Source organism: Maniola hyperantus, chromosome 1 (assembly GCF_902806685.2).
Source record: "Maniola hyperantus chromosome 1, iAphHyp1.2, whole genome shotgun sequence".
Classification (NCBI taxonomy): domain Eukaryota; kingdom Metazoa; phylum Arthropoda; class Insecta; order Lepidoptera; family Nymphalidae; genus Maniola; species Maniola hyperantus.
Window position 1 is genome coordinate 18,635,984 of NC_048536.1, and position 26,749 is coordinate 18,662,732.

The 26,749-nt window shown below is 41.6% G+C and overlaps 1 protein-coding gene across 2 annotated transcripts in view; it reads left to right on the plus strand.

The window, feature by feature from the left end:
* The window catches only part of side-II (sidestep II), a 667,447-nt gene that overhangs the window by 594,715 nt on the left and 45,983 nt on the right, over nucleotides 1-26,749 (plus strand). For both annotated transcript variants that reach the window (XM_069499951.1, XM_034972675.2), the window contains exons 10-13: nucleotides 15,590-15,749; nucleotides 23,161-23,350; nucleotides 24,475-24,578; nucleotides 25,307-25,448. In XM_069499951.1, the coding sequence (XP_069356052.1) occupies nucleotides 15,590-15,749; nucleotides 23,161-23,350; nucleotides 24,475-24,578; nucleotides 25,307-25,448 (596 nt within the window). The remainder of the gene's footprint in view (nucleotides 1-15,589; nucleotides 15,750-23,160; nucleotides 23,351-24,474; nucleotides 24,579-25,306; nucleotides 25,449-26,749) is intronic.

Below are 26,749 nucleotides of genomic sequence, written 5' to 3' on the forward strand. Positions count from 1 at the left end.
ATACATGGGACTAACATTAATTCTAAAAGGTACTCTTGAATTTTTTAAATTATTCTGTGTGTGGATCCAAGGCCCAGAATGGAGTCAACAAAAGCGCAAGTTTGGGTATTTGCCTATATTATTATTTTTTATCAGAATATTCATGATTCCCATTATTCCCCGGATCAAAGCGCCCCGCAGCCCGCGGGCGCGAGGGGATCGTTTGATTCTACATCAATGTGTCGGCGCGTTTTTGATGTCATTTTCCCATAAGAATAAAATGAGCTTTCGGAGCTCAGCGGTTCTTCATGACCTATTTTTCCCCATTGATGCTATTTATTTTATTTATTCGGGTCAACAAACAGTAGTACGTAGTGCTTTCAAAAATCAGTCAAGTTCGAGTCGGCCTCTCACACGAAGGGTTCCGTACAGTCGTACAAGAAATCTCAAACCAGTATTAGCATGGATATTATAATAAAAATGTATCGTTACAACAGCTGTACACCACTGCAAGTTAATGACGGACTGCGCCATCTATGTTGTGATTTAGTAAACGTATTACATATAATTGGTCGCGAACAACCCGACCGAACCCGGACCGAAAACATCTCCGCGCGCGATAGTGCGAACTGCGTACGCCGCCGCCCGCGCGCGGAGAACAAACAAACACAGAACAAGTCCCCTAGGGCCATAAGCCAAGATTGGCAGGCCCAAGTCGGTGTAATTCCGACTTAAAAACAGTCACCAGGGCACAAAGTTGCCCTGCGCCCCACCCGGGAAAGGAGGCCATGCCTTGAGGCCCGTACCCCCGCTTGGCCGTTCCGGCCAAACGGAGAAGACCCGCTCATCAGTCGCGAACACAGCTGGACATAGCTCCCTTGTAAGGACGCCACGGTCTTGCGGCGCCTGAACTCAGCGGCTCCCTGCGACTCGTTTGATGTCGTCTATCTATACCTACTGGAGCCTATTATATATTCTGTGCCTAGGGGTCTTCCATCGCTGCGCTTCCCGGTGTGAGCTTGCCACTGGAGCACCGTGGGACCCTATCATCTATCGGTGTTCTGGTACGAGGTTCTACATCTATCGGTTTGGGAACTATGTTCACGACCCACTCAATCATGTCGGTTACGAAGGTTCTTCTACTAAACTCCTCATTTCTGATTTGATGACGTAGAATGTAGAAAGATAATTTTACGTAAAGACATAATATTATTATGATTGTGTATATAACAGAGTCATAGATAAGAGAGCCTTTATAGCGAGACGTTGAAACAATCGTCCCATTACTGTGGACAGGATAATAATGTACAACAAGTGTATGACGAAGCACCGGCGAGGACGAGCTCGTGGCAAAATGCACCGTGTTACCATCGTCACAGAGATTACAATAGCTTAGTTAAACACACGTCGATGTGCTTTGAAATAGACTAAGAGGAGGTGAACAATTTTTCAGTGTCAGATTGTAGGAGAAATATTATGTACCTACTAGATATAATATGAAACTTGGTATATACTGACACAAGTCAAATAATGGTGCCAATTCAGGTCTAAAAGTGGCAATTTAGTTTAGAGATTTAGTTATCGAATTACCTACTCACCTTTTACCACACACATTTTACCACTTTGGAAGTGTCTCTCGCGCAAACTATTCAGTTCAGAAAAATAATAATATTAAAAACCTCAATATCATTTTTGAAGGCCTATCCATAAATACCCCACACGTATGGGTTTGATGAAAAAAAATTTTTTGAGTTTCAGTTGTAAGTGTGGGGAACCCCAAAATTTATTGTTTTTTTTTCTATTTTTGTGTAAAAATCTCAATGCGGTTCACAGAATACATCTACTTGCTAAGTTTCAACAGTATAACTCTCATAATTTCGGCAAAAAGTGGCTGTGACATACGGACGGACAGACGGACAGACGTCCGTCTGTCCGTGACGAACATGACGAAACAGACATGACGAATCTATAAGGGTTCCTTTTTTTGCCATTCGGCTACGGAACCCTAAAAAGACGTAGGCGGACGAATTAATCGAAAAATTCATTCAAATAGAGCAAAAAGAGAGTAGCTTTGAAAATAGTTGACCGGCTCTCGGCCTATACAGGGTAGATATAGAAAGGGAAACGTTGCGAACATAATACAAGCGGGAATAATGAATAGTTCCGGTTTCATTGCGTCAAACAAAGCTACTATGTTAATGTTATATTATGTTATGTAACATTGTATGTTATATTGTCCGCTTTGTTTGCTGACGTCATGACGTGTCAGTCACTGACGAAGGGCTGAGTACTTCAAATTAAATGATTTTCAGCAAAAGGGACTCGGCCATCATTTTATGTGAATGAGGAGCTTTCCAGGCAACGTTGGGAAAAATTTTAATAGATTGCGCTGAAAACTTCCACCACTAAAGATGAAAAATAATACCTATACCTAAATCATATATGCTTTAAATTTTAAATTTAAATCGGATGCGAAATTAATTAATTACTTCTATTATAGTCTAGAAACGTAAGGAAAATTGCAGAGCACGCTAGCTCTTACTGCATTAAAGCATAATCATAAATAGATATAGGTATTATTTTTCATCATTAGTGGTTGTAAAATTCAGCGCCATCTATGAAAATTTTCTCGAACGTTGCCTGGAAACCTCCTTATTAAATAGACGCATTGCTTGGCTAAGTATATTTAATTGACAGATCTTCATCACCATCCATCGCCAACTCACTACCGAGCACGGATCTCCTCTCAGAATGAGAAGGGTTTGGCCATACTCTACCATGCTGGCCAAGTGCGGATTAGCAGACTTCACACGCCTTTGAGAACATTATGGAGAACTCTCAGGCATACAGGTTTCCTCTTGATGTTTTCCGTCGCCGTTAAAGCAAGTGAAACTTAATTGCTTCAAGGTTCAAACGCACATAACCAATGATATTAGAAGATTTCTTCTAATATCATTGCACATTACTCGGAAAGTTAGAGGTCCGGTCGCCCGTGATCGAACCTCAAATAAAACTGCATGCTGCATTTTTTTGAATGCAACCACACAAGTAGATATCTACTCATGTGATGCAACTACTGAGTTTCTCGCTGGTTCTTCTTAGTAGAATCTTCTTTCCGAACTGGTGGTAGGGTGGCACATATTAGTGGCACATAAAATGAAGACCTCCTTGACACAGTGGTTAGCGCTGTGACCTCAATCAAAGAGTCAAAGAGGGCAGAAATGGATCGCTCGTTCGTCAAGTTTCACTCAGTGGTTATTATCTCCGCTAATTGGTAATCGACGTGCTGTCCCTCTCGCTCGCGCACGTCAACATCTCGAGAGAATAGGGACAGGAGACAGGCATTGTCGAGCAATGACGCCGAGAGCTATTGTTGTACCTTCGTCTCGGACCTTCGATGGAAGTGAAGTAGGTTATTGGGTCTAGTTTATTGATTGCTATAATTTAGCTGATCCTATTGTACATTCAAATTGTACTTACTTGGTAAAAGTTTTGAATCATACATCCAAGGTGGAGTGGGGTACAGGGGGAAGGGGGATGTACTAGTTTCCACCACAGACTAGTCAAGTAGCCACAAACTCCGCTTACTGAAGATGTGTAGATTTTTGTTACGCTACGGAATTCACCAGCTCGCTTCGCTCGTGACTTCTGTCCCTTTTTTTTTAATTTGTAGACTAGCGCTTGGCTGCTATCAGCGTCGTGAGCTTTACTAAAACACTAGGGGTTGACTAGAGGATGGTAGTGGACAGACAATTTTTTGACGAGCTCATTGGCTTACATTACAAACAACTATTATACATAGAATTTTGAAATCATTTAGAACAAGTCTCAAGTTAGTTTCGAAAATCGAAAGAGTAATGAATATTTCCTGAAGTGCTTGGAATGGATTATCCGTAACATTAGATCGGCATTAACATTAACATTACATTAACTCTTGGCGGTATTACTGGTACCTACTACCCAGTGGCGTGCAGGCCATAGAGGCATAAATGCACTGCTTACCCAGTTGTAACAGCTCAATGCATATTTTTCATGATGACCTGCCAGTAAACAGGTTCCTACCTAACTAATGCCTACCCTGGCTTCAAACCCTGTGCACGCCACTGCTACTACCTAACTATGTTCGATTCACACCGAGCTCGAAACCGCACAATTCTAAGGTACATTCGAGTCTAGTAGGTGTGCGAACATCACTTTTTTACCACTAATTTCTACCAAGGCCAAGCTGTGGCCAAGTTGTAGTAAGTCTAAGCTTGTCGCCCCAAGACAGAAGCCAAAGTCAAAACCATTCATTTCAAATAGGTACTTTATATAACCTTACTCAGGTAGTTGTACTTTTTGGTTGAATTTGTATGATAAAATTGATAGCTACGAGGGTTCTAAACGCGCCCTGAGATGAGCCCCACAACAAACTCAGCTGGTTGGCGGATATCTCCATTGATATGTCTTCTGGGAGCTTATTATATGAGTTATCGAATATATAATTTTCAAAAACCTTGTCTTAGCGGATGTCTATGTCATAATAGCTATCTGCATGCCAAATTCCAGCTCGATCCGTGCAGCATATTTGAGCTGTGCGTCGATAGATCAGCCAGTCAGTCAGATACTTTTCCTTTTATATATTTAGTCTGTGAAACTGCCATTGCATTTTGTATTTGGTCAGGCTAATAAGGTGAGTAAGGTGTCGCAGACTGCGTGCGGCGCGTACGATGTGCGACCAGCTTCGCTCACGTACCACTCAAATATTCCTTGACGAATTCACTCGCACTTTTATTTTTATTTTCATGTCAGAGCAAAAATGTGATCCGACGTGACGTGTTGCCGACGCGAAATTAAATGGAATTCTCAGGTGCGGGGTAATGTACGTACATCTAATTTATATATTACAAACTCTATAGTCTATAGGTATTGTTTGTCTGATCCATGACCTGATCCAAAGGAGCGGTTTTGTGCCTAGCACCAACTTCACTCACTACTTTGTTGTTGCCTATGTTCAGGGGACTGCACGCTGGCGACTGGTGGCACGATCATTTTCACCGAAATCAAGCGCGCGAAAAGGGTTTTGGAAAAGTGTTTTTCAGAAAAAAAATTAAATTAATAAATGTAGTGATTACTCTTCTACGTTTGTATGAAGAAAGCGCCGATCTGCGCCTTCTTAAGTACCTACTACATTAATTATTGTGAGTGAAGTTAGTCATTTGACTTTGCTCAGACTTAAGTTTCAGTTAAAACGATACAAATTTATGCCAGCGATATATCACTCTCTTTTCAACAGGCTGAGCACAGTCATTGTGCGTTCTATAAATCTGAACCTTAGAATTCGAATGGAGTCAGTTAGTTATACACCCATAGCAATGAGGAAGTTTCAGGGACAGCTTCAATAAAATTTTCATAGATGTCTCTTGAATATTTCCACGAAAGAGGAAAAATAATATCTATATCTATATGATCTATTGCTTTAATGTTTAGGTCGTGTCATAGAGGTCGTGTCATAGAGGTCGTGTCAATCAATGACATAGATAAAGAGTAAGAGCTCTAGTGCACTCCAATTTTCCTTACGTTTCTTGATTCTTCCCCACAAAATCTGTGAACTATAATAGAAGTAATTAATTTCGCATCCGATTTAAATTCAAAAATTTAAAGCATATATTATGACATAGATATAGTTATTATTTTTGGTCTTTAGTGGTGGTAATTATATTCAGCGCCATCTATAAAAAAAATCTCGAACGTTGCCTGGAAACCTCCTCATTGAAGAAGAATCGTAGATGCAGTCAAAAGTTTCCTCATAAACAACAAACTACTGTTTAGACTTTGATAAATGAGGTGTCGCTGGCTTCTTAGCTTTACCGTATCATAACTTCATAAGCTAATTAATTACGTCACGATCAATCCAATATGGCTTATGTGACAATAATTGAGACGAATATCTGCAAATACATTAAGTTTGATTAAGCTGTGTTGGTTGTGGGCTCTTCTCAGACCGGGGCGCGCTTGGAACCCTCGTAGCTTTACTAATTCGCGTAAAAATTATCACCACTATATTATCATCATCTTACAATGCAACAACCGACTAACAAAAAGTGTAAATTATTACCTAAGTATTAGAATAAACTTTTTTGACTTTGACTTTCACTATCAAAATTATTCCAAATATGAAAGATCTTCTTGTGTGTACTTCGATGCTGAAAATCGTGCGAAAACAAATAATTTGTAAGCATAATATGAAAATCTGAATCGCTCTTTCGTGGTCTTTTATTAAGACCAGATAAAACCAGATAAAGTTTAAAAATACTTCATATTTTTAAACTTTATCTGGTTTTCAATATTATGTTCTTCTAATTATATGCAGTAGTACGTACAGGCGTCGAAAAATGTATTCCGAAAACACGCCCGAGTGTTTGCGAAAACAATTTCTCGTTCCACAAAAACATGGGCATTGGGCGCAGCCTCGCGTCTCGTTCTGATCAGGAATCATAATTGCCGGCGTCCTTTGTGGCGGTCGCCGCAATCTCCGACGTAAATTACATCCATCAATTAGGCTCCAGCCTCGCACTCACGTAGCCAGGGAGAGCGTGTTACCTCGCTGGCTGTCTGTTTGTTTGTCATTTCTTGACGCCTCAGGTGCTCGACCGATTTCAACGAAATCGAGTAAAGGATGGAATAGTTTTAATTTCAGAAAAATTGAGGATTACATCGAGATTCAAAAATATTTTTAATCAAATTCACTAAAAACTCTTGTGTGAAAATGATGAGTTTTAATAGATAAAATATTATAAGCTTAATATAAGCTTATAAATTTTTTATTTATCAACTTCTGTACACGGTCCAATGATAATATATTATAAATTTTTGCCACCAGCTCCTGAGCTATCGCGGCACATGGCGGCGACATCAACTACCCACGAACGAGACGTCAAAATAATAAGATACCGCATTCATTATCCACCGGCCTTCATCAATTCCGTTGAAACTTATATACAGGGTGTAACCAGAACGCTAGCAAAAACTTAGCGTTATTGTTATACTTACTATCTAAACACAATCCAATACCAATAACTATTTGCCTCGTTTTGTAGTTTTCAACCCCGCCAAAACGTTTGGCCTGCAAAACTGGGGTCAATGCCCCACTTACGACGCGGCATTGACTCCGAGTGGCCTACTTACGCAACGTTCATTGTCCTCTAGCGTCAGTCAGATTTTTTAAATCGCAACATATCGTAAACTTTTACAAAATTATAAGCTTTATTTTTTTCGCGTTATTTTTTGTGGTATCATATCAGTAATCATCAGTACCTGTTTTCGTTTTTTTTTTTTTTTATAGATATAGCGAGCAAACGAGCAGGCGGGTCACCTGATGTTAAGTGATTACCGCCGCCCATGAACATTTGCAGCACCAGAGGAGCCGCCGATGCGTTGCCGGCCTTTTAGGAATTTGTTGGTCCGCTCCTTGAATAACCCCATGTTATAATCTAGTGCCTATATCGTTTTTCCCAGCGTTCTGGTTACAGCCTGTATATAAGTATACATAGTAATCCGAATGACTATTCAGATTTCGTTGCGCCGCCAATGACGACTGATGCTTAATCGACTGATGACAACTTTTTCAATTTTATAAGAAAAATATAAAATCGTTTATTTCATGTAAGCGTATGTTATGACAGATCAAAACCCTCGTGCCACGGGTTCGTATAGCAGAATCTGTTGGGAAGATACCCACAAGGAACTCAATAGTAGATACAATTTAAGAAAAGTTGAAGTTCTTTTTTTTCTGCTGAGGTAGAGTAGATGCACTACGATCTCTTAAAATATTCATCCCAAGGACCTCCTTAATATTTCCCACCTGCTCCCAGAGTCAGCCCCGACTGCCGCGTTCAGTGCTGCAGCAGTCGTGATTGGAACTACGTGCATCAACGAGCCCCGCCCCGTCATTAATCTCATCAATGGCGCCGGAGGCTGCAAGCTCCGTCAAGGAACATGGCGGAACTTCAGCGGCACTAATTATACTCATTGTGTGAACTAGGCTTCAATGCTGGAACTTTTCACGCTTAATCAATTAACTGCAATCAATGACTGCACCTTGGGACCCCAACGTTTATCGGTTTTTCGAATTAGGTATGTGCTCTACTCATTGCCACTTCAGCTTCGCTATGTCGCTTACTCTGCTTCTCATATCTCCTCATTTCCGATTTGATCATGTAGAGAAACTTCATGCATAGCTCTCCGTCGCCCTCTTTCTTATGAGGCCCATAGTTAGCGACGTCGCCATTAGGCTTTCCAAATTTTATCTTTTTGTAATCTGATTTGCATCAAGGTGACCTCAGATCGATATTTTTTGTATTTTTGTATTGTATGTAACTCAAATAAAAGACATATAAAGCGCATCACTGTACATAGCACTCCAGCGTGAGCTGTGACGGTGAGGCGACAGTAAACAGGGGTACAAACAAAAGCAGCAAAACGTTGCGCGCCCCTGCGCCCCGCTGTGCAAACACACGCCGCGGCGTGAGCATCCCTGCCCAGGTGCTACGACGTGCTACGAGGTGCTACGAGGTGCTACCGTGCAGCTAGACGCACCATGAGTTATCATAGTGTGGGATAAGACTATTCCAGAAAATAATAATCTCCTGACTGAATTTTGACACTCAATACTACTTACATAAGCTGTACATAGTCTAGTGGTTAGGACGTCCGCCTTCTAATCGGAGGCCGGGGTTTTGATCCCGGGCAAGCACCTCTAACTTTTCGGAGTTCTGTGCGTTTTAATTAAATCACTTGCTTTAACGGTGAAGGAAAACATCGTAAGGAAACCTGCATGCCTGATGAGAGTTCTCTATAATGTTCTCAAAGGTGTGTGAAGTCTACCAATCCGCACATGGCCAGCGTGGTAGACTATGGCCAAAATCCTTCTCACTCTGAGAGGAGACCCGTACTCTGTAGTGAGCCGGCGATGGGTTGATCATGATGATGATGACTACTTACATAGGAGATATTATATTTCTTTCCGGACAAGATTTTAATTCGACACGACCGGAGATTGCGCCATTGGCGAACATTCGGCAAATAATAAAGAGAAAAAAAAATCTTCGTCAAACATTCGTCAATCGTAAAATTTGACATTCGCAAAAGATTCGCGAGATCTTATGTTGAGGCGGCAACGTCGACCGCATCAAAGGAGATTCGTTGTAGGTAAATTCGCCAAACATTCGCCGAATCCCGAATGTGATGGCTCTACTGCCAACTGGCTAGAAGATTTGCACGGACAGACTGACAGACAAAAAGACTAGACATAGACTAGTAAAGGCTCCTACAAATTGTTGTATAGTTTTCCTGTGTTCAATGAAGTATGGTCATACTAGCTGTACTTGTGTTTTTCGCGTTGTTTAATTCCGGCCAGTGCTCTCTCCGAAGTTTCGATGATTAAAGCCGGGATCTGTTCGATATTCCGGCGCTCCGAGTGCCGACCAATCACAGCGCCTGATTATATTCCGGATTTCATCGCCTCGCAATTCTGTTACACCGAGGTATTTCAAAAATCACATCAATACCAACTTGACGAAAATATTTTTCATTGATAAAGTGACCTTTATTATACGGTTGCCTGGATCACTTGAGAAAATTACGGGCTTGGAGCTTCTCTACGTGATCGAATCAGGAATGAGGAGATCCGTAGGAGAACCAGAAAACTGACATAACTCAACGGGTTGTGAAACAGAACTGGCAATGGACATGGCACACAGATCGAAAAACCGATAAACGTTGCGGTCCCAAGGTGCTAGAATGACAACCTCGCACTGGAACGCAGCGTTGGAAGACCCCCACTAGGTGAACAGACTAAATCAAACGAGCAGCAGCAAGCCGCTGGATTCGGAAATCCCTACAAGAGACGTCCAGCTGTGGACGTCTATCGGGTATAGTGTACTGTGTAAGACGTACAGTACAGTAGGTCTGGTATCATTTCAGTAACAAGCCATTCCTTTGATTAATTTAAATTCATTTCATTTTAAGAAGAACATCATTACATCACAAAAAGGAGATATAATTCACATTCCATGACACAAAAACACGTATGTTTAGCATCAACGTGATAATGCCTAGGGCATTATCAGGAATGACGGCCTCACAACAAACCTCTTAATGTATTAGACAATAGACATGTCTGTGTGTATGAAGCAATGCAATTACGCCATCCGACTGATTGAAGCCATGCTCTACGGACGCCATGTTATCTTTTACGACCATCCTTGAGAAGAAACGCATCTCGAATAATCTTTAATGAGGTCTCGACATGCAAGTTTGCTGGAAGTTTTTAAACTTGACTTGTTCCAAAGATATTTTACTTGTCAAAGGTCTTTGACTTGTTCATTTGTGTATCTCAGCAAGATCTCAGCTCAGCCGCAATTAGTGACCGCTTTTTCTATTTCCAATTACGAGTTCCGAATGAGTTTTTTAGAAATTTTACAGACGTGTGATTTAAGTGACAATAGATATTTAACAAGTATTTTACTCCCTCAGGAATTGAATTTTCAAAAATCCTGTCAGTCAGTCAGTCATCTTTTCCTTTTATTATTTAAAATACCGCTTGTAGCTAGTATGGACGTTCTATCTGTCGTTATTCCCCACCCAAGTGGGAGGCCTAACAAGCAACAAAACCGTGTAACAGCAACATGAAAGACTTGAGAGATTCAATCAAGTGTTCATTATATTCCAAACGAGGCCCATTGAGGCCCTCCCACCGCGGGGGCCTGCGGGGGGCCCCGGGGGGGCCGCGCGGAACAACCGCCATCAACGAAGAAAGAAACAGGCTTTAACACTTGATGGCACTACTATTTTCTTGAAAATATTATTAACATTTACTTAGTAATATCCTTGCGATGTATTTTTGTACTAATATTACAGTAGGTAGGTACATCGTAATAATTTGGGAGAGTGTACGTTCTTTAGGTCTGTATTTTTATTTCCAGCATTGTTAAGGTTCCGTATAAATATTATTATATTCCCAATGGAATTTCTGAAAGAAATATTCTTAGTTACTATAGAATAGAATAGAATCGAATGTTTTTTATTCATGTAAACTTTTTAAAAGTGCTTATGAATAGTCAGGTAGTTTTAATTTACCACTGGTTCGGTACTGGTTTTACTAATATTATAGTACCTATTGGAAATAAACTCGTACTCAAACTCAAACTCGAATTATTTATTCAGAATAGGTAAAAAAATTCGCTTAATGATGGTGATAATTAATACGTTCTTCAGACTAAAGCTACGAGGGTTCCAAACGCGCCTCTTTTAAATAGATGTTAGTATCCATGTTAGTCACCTATGTGCAGAATCTTAAGTTTCACTCACGCTCAGCAGTTTGAAGTGTATGTATACGTAGGTATACATACATATTATTATATAACATATAAGTACGTACCTAGTATAAATACCTAGCTCATACATTGACTTGACCCAAATCGAACCTGTATCACACAATGTACATAAAACAATGGCGATTATTCCAAGTCTGTACCTGATCCCGCAATACTCAACATACGCATCATAATATGATACCTACATAACATATAGCCACATTGTACGTTCGCAATAATAACATGGGAATATTCCCGATAATATATCAAATTATCAAACCAATTACATTATAATTCAATATCGTTCTCGTATTATCCTCGATGATATATTAAAAGGAGGCCATAATATGAAAACGTCGCAAACATTCGGTCTGACTGAACTCCTCACACTGCGTAATATGAAATATCATTTCAAATTAAATTCTCCGCTTATGAAATGATTTATGTGTGTTATCATCTGTCCTTCTATTGCTACAAAGTGCGAGTCAGACTCGCGCGCCGGGGGTTCCGTACCTACTACAGAAGTCAAACGGTAGGTAGGAATCACTTTTGTTAAGATGATGCCCGCGACTTCATTCGCGTGGATTTAGCTTTTTAGAAATCCTGTGGGAACTCTTCAATAAAAAGTAGCATATGTCCTTCCCCGGGATGCAAGCTATCTCTGTACCAAATTTCGTCAAAATCGGTTGAATGGTTGAACCGTGAAAAGATAGCAGACAGACAGACAGACAGACACACTTACGCATTTATAATATTAAGTGAACAACAATGCTATACAGTTAGAGCGTTAATTTTATTTTTCTAACTATTTCTAACTATTTCTGATTTTTTGATTGGTATACTTTAGTTCTGAGATAAGGGGGGGGGGTAACGGTATTTTTGACATTTTGCACTAGGTACAAATCAAAAACTATTCTGTATAAAAATAAATAAAAATCTGTTTTAGAATGTAGGTACCTACTGGTAAAGCTCTTTCATAATATTATGACACTCCACTCGGTATAGCTTACTTTGCAATCCCCCCATTTCCCCCCCTTTTTAATTAAACTAAAAATAATTATGATTTTTTTATTCCAATTATGTTGGACCACTAAATAATATTCAAATATTCCAACAGAATAGATTTCTTGACAACGAATTGATCTATAAGGGTTCCTTTTTCCTTTTGGGGTACGGAACCCTAAAAACAAACGCTATTGTCGCTTGGCTGCATGGCTTTGCCGGTAGCGTGGTAACTAGCCACGGCCGAAGCCTCCCACCAGACCATACCAGAGATAATTTAGAAATTATAAATTTCCAAATTGTCCCTGCCGGGAATTGAGCCCCAGACCTCCAACAAGACCACAGGGACCACAGCGCTCAACACTGCGCCTGGGAGGTCGTCTTCGGGCGACGGGCTCTTGTTTGCTCTTCCCTTCTTCTTCTGACTTCGTTACGAGGAATTAAATCACTCGTTATGTTTGTATGTACATGTAAGGTCCTCCAGATAATGATTTTGAGAACCTGTTGTCACATGGACACGGTAGATAGTTCATAAAACCGATAGCCGTTGGGGTCCCAAGGTGCTAGAATGGCGACCTCGCACCGAAAAGCGCAGCATTGGAAGACTCTGCCACTAGGTGGTCAGACAACATCGAATGAGTCGCAGGGAGCCGCGGGATTCTGGCGGCGTGTGGAACTCCATACAGGAGACCTATGTCCAGCAGAGGACATCTCTCAGTTGATAATGATGATGATGATGATCCCCGAGCCCCCGAGCCCCCGAGCCCCCGAGCCCCCGAGCCCCCGAGCCCCCGAGCCCCCGAGCCCCCGAGCCCGCCTGCAATGAGCTCCAAATGTGCACTTCACTTCACTCCACTTTACTTATCTACTCAAATAATTAGGAATCCTTTTGTTAGAAACAAGAAATAATCAGTCCTTTGCCGCGTCGGGCCGCTTTGTCCACGAGTAGCGCTTTTGTGCTCCGCCCTTTTGTGCAAATAATCATATTCTGCTAAACGACCCCCTACCACCCCACCCCCCCCCCCCCCCCCCCCCTAACCCTCAACACAAGAATGTTTGCAACTTTATTCAGCGTTTGTTTTAAAAAGCGCTTCGCCCTTTATCTTGTCGTCCCGTGTGATTGTACAACAGCGGCCTCAACTGCCGCTGTCAACTTATAATGAACGTTTCAATTACGATGTCTCTGGCAATCACTTGTATACACTAGCTGCGGCCCGTGGCTTCTCCCACGTGGAATTAGGTTTTTAAAATTAGGTGGGAACTTATAATTTTCCAGGACAAAAAGAAGCCTGTCCGTAGTAGCCCGTCCCCGGGATCTACGATATCTCTGTACCAAATTTTTCGACATTTTGCACGATAATTCAAAAACTATGATGCATAAAAATAAATAAAAATCTGTTTTAGAATGTACAGGTGAAGACCTTTCATATGATACCCCACTTGATATAGTCACTCACTTCGAAAGTTGAAAAAACGAATTATTAGTTCATGACCACAACTTAATAATTAATTTGTGTGATCTAACCCTAAATTCACGGTTTTCAGATTTTTCCACAAATATCAGCTATAAGATCTACCTACCTGCCAAATTTCATGATTCTAGGTCAACGGGAAGTACCCTGTAGGTTTCTTGACAGACAGACGGACAGACGGACAGACAGACAGACAACAAAGTGATCCTATAAGGGTTCCGTTTTTTCTTTTGAGGTACGAAACCCTAAAAAAGTACTAAGAAAGAACTTTAGGTTTTAAATGTACTTCTCTAGACTGGCGATCTGCTGGTGTGATACCGGCCAACTACAGCAAGACTAAAGGATTTATGATTATGAGGCTCATCCCAGCTCCTCGCACTTACTCCGCCTGTACAGCTGTATACCTGTGCTCGCCGGAGTAAGTTGTGAGTGGCGAGGAGCTGGGAGATTCATTGCGGTAATTTGCGCCGCTAAGTTATTGCCACTATAAAAGCTACGGGAAAATACAGGTGAACTGCTAAAAAAGGCTTGCGAAATTGGTAAACAATATTAAAAACAAATTATACCATAATCAAGGATGTTAACTCACGTATTTTTCGGTAACTTATTTTCACAACACGTTTTTATTATATTTAGGAAAAATATGGGTAAAATGTTTAACCCTGAAAGGAAGTAATGGAGGAGAGTAAAAGAAAAGAAGTTGACGTGGATCTTCGTCCTTCTTATATTATCCCTCTTTAAGTGGCTTTATGTTGGATTGTCGCAGGAGTTACTTTATGTTGGATTGTCGCAGGAGTTACTTTATGTTGGATTGTCGCAGGAGTTACTTTATGTTGGATTGTCGCAGGAGTTACTTTATGTTGGATTGTCGCAGGAGTTACTTTATGTTGGATTGTCGCAGGAGTTACTTTATGTTGGATTGTCGCAGGAGTTACTTTATGTTGGATTGTCGCAGGAGTTACTTTATGTTGGATTGTCGCAGGAGTTACTTTATGTTGGATTGTCGCAGGAGTTACTTTATGTTGGATTGTCGCAGGAGTTACTTTATGTTGGATTGTCGCAGGAGTTACTTTATGTTGGATTGTCGCAGGAGTTACTTTATGTTGGATTGTCGCAGGAGTTACTTTATGTTGGATTGTCGCAGGAGTTACTTTTTGGAAGCTCATAATACAGAAGGAACAACAACCTTACTTAACTTTACTGAGTTTGCGACCTTTTGTTTATTGTTAGTTTTTAGTTTAGATAGTATATTAGATATAACATTGTACATGCTAGTTACTAGCAATAATGTAAACAATAAAGCATATTTATTATTATTATTAATCCACCAAAACGGACTAATCTGTATATAGTACAACGTGCAGCATGCACCACCCCCCTTTTTTGCTAAATATGCAGAAAACGCAAGCTACCAGCCTACTAAGCAAGCAAACTACACCACCACCACGCAACACTACACTAAGCTTCTAAATTCCGGCTTCGAAACATCCTCTCTTTACAAGCCACAATGAGGGTTCCTAATAAGCACCTCCGTTTGGCGCCATTTGGCCAGATCTTCACCAACCAAGAAGACTCCTTACATTTTAACACCGCTGTCGAAACATATCCATAATATGTCAAATATTTAATGCCTCATTTGATGCCTGGACCTGATGTTTCAGTGATGTAACTTAACGTCCAACATTTCTAGAAAGCCTCATTGCAAGGTGATGATTGTGCCAATACGTATATCCCAGCTTATCTCTATCGTGTTTACCCTGCATCTGCTTCGTTTGTCTCCAGGATCGGCCGCTAGCACACAACGCGACGGCCAGGGTGTTCCACAGCAACCAGAGCCTGGTGCTGCAGAAGGTGACGCGGCACAGCAGCGGCCGCTACGCCTGCTCCGCGCTCAACGCCGAGGGGGAGACCGTCTCCAACGAGCTGCACTTCAGGGTCAAATGTAAGTGTTGATGCAGCACCACTCCACCAGGATCACAGCAGTCGCAGCGCATTTATTGTATCCACAAAGACCAGAAGAGTTCCGAAGAGTTGTTTGATCTCATTCCACCCTCCTTTTTCTATAACCGCACCGCACACCACCGCAAACAATTCCACCCTCACCACCTGGGTTTCTGGAGCACTTCGACCACCCGTTGTGCCAGGTCCTTTTTTCCACGCACATGCAAACTGTGTACCTAATCAACGCCCTTCGGCGGTGTTCCCATTAGATTAAAACATGGTGTCATTCAAGGGGCGGACCAACAAATTCCTGAAAGGCTAGAATCGTACTTACACCAGAAAGCGCAGCCTTCGAAGATCCCCACAAGGTGGACACATGACATCAAAGGAGGCGCAGGAAGCCGCTGAATTGTGGTGTGGTGTTTAATCAGGTGTCCCTCTGAATGACGATGATTATGTGAATAATTGAGCTTTCCTTTCTTTCCAAATTTTTTCTTGCTTTCTTAAAAAGTAACATTGATCACTTCATTATTTGATTCTTCGTTTGCTTTTTCACTATCATACATGCAAATTTTAATGGCTTGAATGGTTTAAATAAAACAATCATGATAATATTTCAACTTGCAAACAAAAGGCGGACCAAAACCGTGGCGCAACGAGGCGCTTATAATATTTTCGTAGAATTTTCGGCTCTCCCGGTCCGTCCGTACATCACGAGTAGAATGATTTACAACTGAGCGGAAATTCAGAATAACGGCCCGCGGCGGCGCCCGTCCTTCTTATTTGCTTGATGCACTCATAATATCCTGAATGTTAAAATTTGCCCACAAAATGTAAAGCTAAGTCCTCGAGGAGATACAAAAACTCGACAATGAAGCTTCATTATACACCGGACAATCTGTTTTACGTCGGAATAACAAGGCCCAGGTCTCCCTCCCCCCCCCCCTCTAGATGGACAGACGATGATGAGTCGCAGGGAGCCGCTGGAGTCAAATTTCAGACGGCGTAAGACCGTGGCATGTGAAAGTCCTTACAAGATGCCAGCAGTAGATGGCATTATCGGAAAATCCATCTAAGCGTACAAAGGGACAGATAGAGGGAAGTGACTTTGTCGTATTCTATGTAGAAATCAACACATTCAAATTTGCCGGAACGGACACGCACGAGGAGGCAGCATAAGTCGTGTCGAAAACGCGAAGTTATTTGGTAAGTGATCCTGTTGGAATGGAATGCCCGTCAACGGTCGGGTTCACTCCGGTCGGCGGGCCCCGCGCCCCGCGCCCATTGGAAACAATCAGTCGGACGCGCAACAATGCCCACCGACCCGCGTTTCCGAATTAATGAAACGTCACAAATTAAGAAGCGACAATTTGCGACACAAAGCCTACCTACTGCCATTGAGCATTCTATCCCGAAAATAGAACACAGGAATTGTTGATGTGCAACGGAACATCGCTAATTCCGACAAAGACTAACTGAAATATTCAAGCTATCTCTAGTTCTGTTCTCTTAGCAATTATCCATAGCTACAATCACGATTGCTGTGATTGGCTGAATGGTCGCTGAACTGTGTATTTTAGTCAATAATAATAGATGGAAATCCAACACGACCGGAGAGAAACAGACGCGGGACCATTAAACTTGAGGTGACCACTGAATTCCTAGGATAGCAGATTCGTCACGTCAACGTTTTTTCTAGCACTAGAAGTATATTTTAAAATACAAATATCACTTGCTTTAATTGTGAAGGAAACATCGCGATGAAACCTGCATGCCTGGAGTTCTCCATAATATTCTCAAAGGTTGTGAAGTCTGCTAATCAATTTGTTGATTTAATCAACACTTTGCCAGCGTAGCGGACTATTGGCCTAAACCCTTCTCGTTCTGAGGGAAGACCCGTGCGCAGTAGTGCGCCGGCGATAGGTTGTTCATGATAATATAAGTATGACGGCAGAGCTCTAGGATCGTCTTGTTTCCTTTTCTTCTTGTTACCATATTCAAACCATATTGTTTTTTTTCGTCTCCTTGGTAACCCCATCTCGTCTCCTGACTCCATCAACGTCGCTAGACGTTTGCGTTCCGATTACTGCCGAGTCAACTCCGACAAGTATATTATCTTGAAAGGTACACTAGGGCCTTTTTTTAAAGGTTTTGTAAGTTGTTTAAGGCCTATAAGTACCCTTGAACTTGGCAAAAATAAATTATGTAACGTCGTAAAAATACTGACTGTAAAAAATCCACGCGTAGCAAGGTACGTAGGAGTACTGAAATATGTACAAAAGGAATATTTCCACAGAGGTATGAATTGTAATGGAGGGTAGGTAAGGAGATCGGAGACGTCACAAAGGCAGCAATTTACGCGGCTCGTTATATTCCACGGCGGCGATGGATTAATTAGCAGTAATTCGCCATAATTCGCTATAATTCGCCATAATTCGCTGACAAGAGCCAGGAAGCCACCCCAACCCAATGGAATCCGTTATTGGTCCTGGCGACGAGCAGCTGGGCGGTGTTGCTGTTGCATTTAATTTTAACCGACTTCAAACATATAGAGATATTCTCAAAAAGACAAATCACTCAATCGTTTCCAAGTCGCAGGTGAGCTTTCGTGCTGCTTCTTATTATTTTACGTACTGCTTGATAGGGCTCCATACCCGAAGAGTGCCAACGTAACGCCCTGTAAGGTACTAAGCCTCTACTGTCCGTCCGTCTGTTCGTCAGCGGCCTGTATATTATGAACCGTAACAGGTAGGGCGTTGTAATTTTCACAGGGTGTGTATTTGTATTAGTGGACGCTATGTTTGTGCATCAGAGCAGGGCAAAAACAAATAATATGCATCGGAGTCCCGGGAGACTCGTGGCCCCTTTGTTCTTGTTTGAATATTCTAAGCCTTTGTTCTGCAACAGCACCCCCCTGTCAATGTCATTCAAGTTCCAAGAGAGCCTTGTCGCACTGTAACACTTTTTTTTCATAGCGGCTATTTTGAATTATATTTTTTTTTATACAGTTCCAATTCTCGGGTAAAGGAGTTCTAAGCAATAGTCAATCACGGTGGATTGGGTGAGAGTGATTAAGCTGAAGGATAAGGGGCATAAATCCCCGCTCCTCGCCTCCAGGCCGCCAGAGAGAGAGGCGCAGGTGTGGCCTGACCTCGTCACAACAGCTTTCCCTTAAAATAAGATCATACTAAATTACCAGCATTTCGCGTAAAGTACATTAATTTATGGGATAAAAAAAAGTTTAGGTAAACTCCTTTCTGAAACAAACTCGCGAATTAAAAATGAGAGATTGCTTGATAAGCTCTGTAGATTTACCTGAACGAAATCCATTTTTCGCTTAGCTTAAAGCGCTCAGATAAAAAAATTAATAAAGCTACAGCGATAGTTAAGTGCTGGTAGATACCAATCATTATTACTATCGCAATTGTTGTGATTGGCTGATTTCATGGTATTCTTGTTGCAACTATGTATTGTAGCCAATAGTGAACGAGTAATGGCCAATCAGAGGTGATTGCGATGACACTATAGTTGTCAATTTACCATAATCGTGCGGTGACGGTCGCAATCTCCTGTGATTCGCCAATACTCTCTCACTATTGGTTGAAACTTGAAATCATGTTGAAATGCATTGTTGTTGTAAGAATACAATAAATTTAGCCAATCACAACAACTGCGATTGTATCAACTCTCTCAATCGATTAGATTTGCTAATGTCATTCTCATATTCTACTTAGGTACAGTAAGCGGCCGAAAGTAATGTATATCGGCCTTTAGAATGACATTTCGGCTTTGTAGAGCGTTGTCTCTGTCACTCAGACTTATATGACGTTTTGTTGGTTAGCGCTCTACAAATCTGCTATCTCCTTCTAAAGTTCGATGTACATTACTTTCGGCCGCGTACTGTACTTTGGTCTAGACGCTAACTTAAGCAAGCGGTAAAATCCGTACAAATAGCAGCTAATAACGCTTAGCTTGTTTAGCTAAAAATTTATACTTAAAACAAACACACTAAAACCTAAATCTCGCACGTGTTTTGCATTTAGTTAAAAGGATTGTTTTGTGCATCGTAAGAAGTTATATAAACTCGCCTTCCAATTTTCAGGTTCCGAACAACTTTATAGCGAAGCGCCATTCATATTTTCAAAACAATTTTATTCGTGTTCACACGTGCGACGTGCGGGTTGCGCACAAGTTTTAACTGCACTCACTTCTACCTCTATACTCACCTCTATACAATAATATTTAACAAGTAGACAAACTGTTTGATCGCACACCGTCCTCCTTCTCAGAGGAGAGTTCTCAGTAGTGAGCCAGCGATGGGTTGATTATGATGATGTTAATGCATCAGTCAGTTTATACAAAATAAATATAAATATTGATATTCTTGAATCTATAGATAGATTCAAGAATATCAATATTTCTCCACTGTTCATAATAACAAATCCCACAATCGACCTTGATCTGGGCGATCCATCTTGTCTGTCCCAACAGGGCAGAGCTGGTTTATTCGGTTACCCGCCGCTATTACGTTTTAAATACCGCTATTTACGAGAATTAGTGGAGACCGAGTGCTAGCTTCTATTATTTGACTACACTAGCTACGAAAAGTCTCCTCGAACAAATTAATTTCATTATTATGAAGTTTAAATTGAAAATTCAAATCTTCAGAGACAGGTCAAAGTTACTATAATATTGCATTGTAGTCGAGATCGAGTTCATAAGACAAGTATAAGAAATAAAAAATCAACTGGATGACACGATCAAAAGGGCTCTTGCCATCTTAGACATTCCTTCGCTTGGCTCGCTCGCATCGATTAGTCGGGATGATGGTAAGAGACCTGATGGATGGACGCTGGTTCCCTGGGAACGGGGACGGTCGCTAGTGTGGGACGCAACGTGCGTGGACACATTGGCCCCGTGTCATATCAGGGAGACAGCATCAAGACCGGGAGCCGCAGCAGAAACAGCTGAAAACGGCAAGCGGCGCAAGTATGCCTCTCTTATCGAGAGTTACATTTTTGTTCCGTTTACCGTGGAAACCCTGGGACCATGGAGTCTTAGTGCAAAAAAAAATTACGAGACATTTCACCGCGATTAATATCCTCATCTGGTAACAGAAGGGCTGGCTCATTTTTTGCGCAACGGATCAGCCTGGCTGACCAGTGCGGAAATGCAGCCAGTATTCTTGGCACCATTCTACGCGGGCATGATTTGTATAGTAATTAGATAAAGGCTAGCTTTAAGTTTTATTGTAATGTTTTCTTTACTGAGATCCCTACGCCGACTGTTGAACAAATTTTCATCAAACATATAAGAAACATCTCGATCAAACAGAATTTCGAATAAAAGAAAGCGCATTCAAGTCAGTCCATCGTCCAGTCATTCAGTTTGAGCGCTGTGATGCGATAGATACACTCTTTAACTTATGACATCCCATTGTTTGCGTCGGGGATTCGGGAATTCTCGAATTTACATACGAAGTTCATATTTTTAACAATCCTCCTTGCCTCCGGCACGGTGGTAAATGGCAGACTTTATAATAATTGTAGGCATGACTTTATCTGATTCGTTAAATCTTATGCTAGGACGACAATCTAACGAGTGAGGAACCTACATCCTTCCGGATATCAAACTTTTACCACCGAACCGCAAGACGTCGGGCGAGTTTCCACTCTTATGTCGTCGACATCCCATCTACACGCACGATACGTTTAGCGTCATCATTCCTCATACGCATGGCTAGGGTTTGGAATACTCTTCCACGATCTGTGTTTTCTACCAATTACAACCCGGGCATCTTTAAAACAAGAGTGAATAGGCATGTTCTTGGTAAACGCGTCCCATCTTAGGCCTCATCGTCGCATTCCCTCAGGTGTGATTGTGGTCAAGCGTTTTCCTAGAATGAATTTAAAAAACTCTCAATGAGATTAAAACTTACTTACTTACTTATAGTTCTAATACAAAATTATTTAGCCTCGAACAATGCTTTGATAAAAACGTTCGATAATACGTCACGAAGGTCGCGTGATGATCGCGCTCCAAGGGAGGGTCCACTCGTGCAGTTCGCCGATACCCTCGCATCGCATGTCACCGGCCATTTAATACCAGATTGATCCTTACAACGCGACTCAAGCCTTCCGAACGCAAAAACTTATCACACAAAAACTACCTTTAACGCAAACGAGCTGAGCGGCTAAAGTCGCTTGGCTTATTAAAGCGATACTTATGATCCCGAGTTCGTTTCCAATTTACTCGATAGTTCCGCTATCGGCCACCTCAATCGCGTCTCATTTTCAATCTGCGGAAGCGACGCCCATTATAGAGATAGTTAAACTGTTAGATCTGAATTCGATAATGCCTCCTCGTTCCGGCCAAGGCGAATGACAATTGACACGTAGCTCGGAGATCGGGGTTTTCATTTTGTAGAGCGTCAGCGAAATCTTTTCAGTGGTCATATCGGATTTGTTCACCTCGCATTTCAGCCGGCGCGGCGCGGCCGGCCAAAATTGGAGGGAGAGTTTATTAGCTGATAGGGAACAATGCATGGTTCAAATCCAATGTCAATATGTTCTGAAATCACTCCATGATTCGGTATTTTTGCTCGTGTGGATTGACCCAAGCGGTACGTAAGTTGCTTACGAATGCGAGGTCATTTTTTAACAACCCATGTATTTTCTTCCATGGATTAATTTGGAATTGCCTACTATCTGTCCCCGTCAGTCGATCAGTGATGGATAAGTTTAAAAAATACCGTTATATACAACCCCCACTCCCATAGATTATCGACTCTAAACTTTAATTCTGAGCCCTATTCTAAACCACACAATATATGTATGACCTTGTTCCTCATACGAGCACATTTCCCAGGACCTACTTATTATTCCTAACCATTTAGACAAGCTGTAAGATTTTATACGAAACGATTGGTATCGAACCACTAAACCGATTCAGGGTTATCCTCATTTTAATCCATCACCTGCCCACATCTAGGCACGAGTTTCCTCACAGAAAAAGAAGAATTTAGGTCATAGTTCATCACGCTGCTGGCCAAATACGGATTAGTGCTTTAAGGCATGCAGGTTGTCACAATGTTTTCCTTTTGCAACGTTTGGTATGGAGACGTAAATGACTAAAATAGCGAACGTTTGCGGGTTTTCATCGGCTGGGCAGCGCGTACCTGTAATGATGAGTGAGCTTTTTTTTAATTTATAGACTAGCGCTTGGCTGCAATCAGATTTGGTGGTAAGTGATGATGCAGCCTAAGATGGAGCGCGCTTGCCTAGAGGATGCCTATTCACTCTCGACTCGAAGGTACCCATATTATAATTGGAGGGGAAAGCTTTGCATCTGTCGGGCTGTCGACCTTGTTCACTTCCGACTGCGTGTACGTGTTGCCTGTTTCGTCTCCCCAGATGCGCCGTCGTGCCGCGCGGGCGGCGTGTCGGTGGTGGGCGCGGCGCGGGGCGAGTCGCTGGTGATCGTGTGCGAGGTGGACGCCGACCCGCCCGCCGCCGTCTTCAAGTGGAAGTTCAACAACTCCGGCGAGACGCTGGACGTCGCCGCCGACCGGTACACGTCCAACGGCAGCGCCTCCAGCTTGAAGTTAGTACTCGGCATCGTCATCGACCCATCACCGGGTCTCCTCTCAGAATGAGAAGGGCCACCACGTTGGTCAAGTGCGGATCCCCGACTTCACACACTTTTCAGAACACTACGGAGAACTCTCAGGCATGCACAGGGTTCCTCACGATATTTTCCTTCACCGTTAAAACAAGTGATATTTAATTGCTAAAAAAAATATTAAAAAAACGACCCACTACAAAGTAAATATTTAAAAAAAAATGTAAGCTTTTTAGTGTAAGAAGTCCTTGCTTGGTACCTAGAATATCAATTCACCAGCAAAACTTTCACAATTTAAGAAATAAACATATTTATTTCTTTCTGTGTTATGTACGATGGTACGGAACCCTTCATGTGCGAGTTCGACTGGCACCTGACCGATTTTTTATTTTCTTTATTATGCCTACGAGTAAAATAATTCCCTATTCATTCCCCATTTTGTATTCGCGTAAGCCGGTAAAATTTTATTTGAATTTGTTCAGAACGCCTTTTTATTAAAATGATAAAGAAAAACCACATTGAAAAAATGATTTATTAATATTAATGTGGAAATTGTATGACATGCTCCAGCGAGCAAGGCAAACACAAACATTGCTCGTTCAAACTCCGCTTCAAACATAATTCAGTTCAGGTGAAAACTCATACGATTTGTGTTTGGTTTATTCTTACTAATGGCAAATTCATACATAAGATCTGCTGAAAATACAGTAGATCTAGTTTCTATTTCTACTACATGAAACTATGAGTTGTGATCGGCTTGGGAACATTTCGAAAAATACCGGTTAATTGTGGTTCCTAACCAGGTTCTTCGTAAACTCGCTCGAAGCAGAATCGATTCGCGAGCGCTATGATCGCTGGGATAAACCTGGTTAATTTTCAAACGACAAGTGGGTGATGCAGGAACGACTCGCACGACGAAGCAGGAGCGGCCCTTGTACTGCAAATGTTCCTGCGTCGCTCCGCTCTTCAACATCTGCCAATAAATTGTAGCTTTTGAGGATTTGAAGTTAGCTTGCACACTTTTGAACGTGAAAGAAGAAAATCTGGTTGTATTAGAACGGTTGTTCGAAGAACTCCTTTAATGCAAATCTTTTTGTTGTATGCAGATACACCCCAGTTGCAGACCTGGACTACGGCACGCTGTCGTGTGCCGCGTCCAACGAGGTCGGCACGCAGCTGGCACCCTGCGTCTTCCAGATGGTTGCAGCTGGTACGAGCTTAATCTTTTAGCTGTCATGATTCATCCTTTGCCTAAGCATGTTCCATTTATTTACTTTTCCAAAATTGCACTGATCTTGAAAATTTCGTAAGCCCCGCGAGATAGTAAAGGCTAAATAAAAACAGAATTCTGGTAAGATGGTAGACAGATAGATATACGGTACACAGAAGACGCAAATCTTAACTTTGAACGTCATATCACGCAGATTATTCCTCCGTTTAGTCCAAACTATATTAGGTAAATAAGCTAAGTTACTAGAGCGTTTATCCCGAACAATAAACAAAAGTCCTCACTCACTGATTGACTCACCAAGCTCAGCTCAAACCCTTAAACCTAGAAAGCTAATTTTTTGCACAAGTGTTTCCTTTATGATGTAGTCAAGGAATAAGGTCAGATTTTCTGAAATTCACTAGGTTAGTATAGAATATCAAAAGTATATATTTTTATAATTTTTTATAGTGTTTCACCTACACTTGAAGGAAATTTTCTAAATAATTTTTTTCGTAAACTGCAAAAAGATGTCGCTACTAGATGGCAGAAACAGTCGCTTCAGTAGTGAGTGAGCATACACATCACAAATTTCGTCACTGGCAGTAAGCGGGCTGTAGCTTAGTGGTTAGAGCGTCGGGCGCGATCCCAGGAGACGCGGGTTCGATTCCTGCCGGTTCGCAATTTTTGATGTGTATTTAAAATTAATCAAAAGTATATGTTTGGTGCAGGCAAGCCTCACGCGCCACGGAACTGCACGCTGTGGAACCAAACGGCGGACTCCGTGCAAGTGTCATGCGTGGCGGGCTTCGACGGCGGCCTGCCGCAGCATTTCCTGCTCGAGGTCTACTCCGGCCGAGACGACAAGCCCAGGTGCATTTGTCTTCTTTGTAGGTCCCTTACGAACTACTTCCTACTGGCAGAGTTTCTTCATCTTCTGTACCAGACTTCTGGCTGCTATACCGGTTGCAAACTAGCCCGCTTCCATCTGAGACTGCATCATTGCTTACCACCAGGTGAGAACACCTGAACTAAAACATCCTCTCCCAGTCCTCTAAGTAAGAACCATTACTCGTGCCAACTCTCGAGACCTTCTCTCACTTTCTGTTCTTTCTTTATACCTCATCTAGCTACCCGCAGGGAACCACAACACCTACAAGTTCAGACTATGGAACTGCTTATGGCTTCGTCTACTATGGGTCCAGACTCTTGGGCTCAGTAGACGAAATCATAAGGTTGTGGTGATAAAAAGAAGACAATCGATGAACAGATTTTTGGATGAGAGAAAGATTAGAACAAGTACTTTCATCGACAAGTACGACGGTAAACCAGAAAGCGATAGTCGAGATGGAGATAAGGAATAGTACTTCCAAAGTTCAGTTATCGAAATTTTAAAAAGTTCTAGATATAGTTAATACTTTAAGTGTATAAGCGAGCTCCTTGGCCCCCTTAATGAACTTAGTAAGAAGTTTCGTTCCAAGCACCTTCTTATAGTTCGGCATCTAGATCTTTTCTTTACAATCAACTAAAGTTGGTAGCAAAAGTTTAAACTCGTCCGTATCTTCAAGTTCATTCCAAAAAAAACTTATTATTTATATTATACTGAATATTTATTTTATCGTAGGAGTAAAATTACTAATTTACTAAAATTCTGTTAACACGAATCTTCCGACTTCTCGACTAGGAAATCGCGAAGTAGGGAGCTCAATTCAGGGCACACACCTTTGTCTTTTCGGAGTTATGTACGTTTTAAGCCATTAACAATCTGTACATATAAAAGTCAATGTCCTGACTGACTAACCGACTGACTACGCACAGCCTAAACATGAGTCTTAGAAGAAATTTGGAGGGTGTGTTCTTTGTAAAGAGTAGGTGTCCACCAAGGAAGGATTTTTCAACATTCCGCCCCAAAGTGGGTTTAATTGGGGTTGGAAAGTTAGATGAAAGTCTTTTGTTTACAGTACGGATGTTTTAATTATTGGTTTATTATAAACTGGAAGATAAGTTCGTTCTTTCTAGGGGGTAGGTGTCATCTAAGGGGGTAGAAATGGGGGGGGGGGGTTATGAAAGTCTTACGTTTTTGAAGTTAGAGATTTGAAAATCGGCATTTAGATATCTTGGAAGTACCTTAAGAGTGAATAAGTGAGGTCTTTTGCAGCGGGAAAATTTCTAAT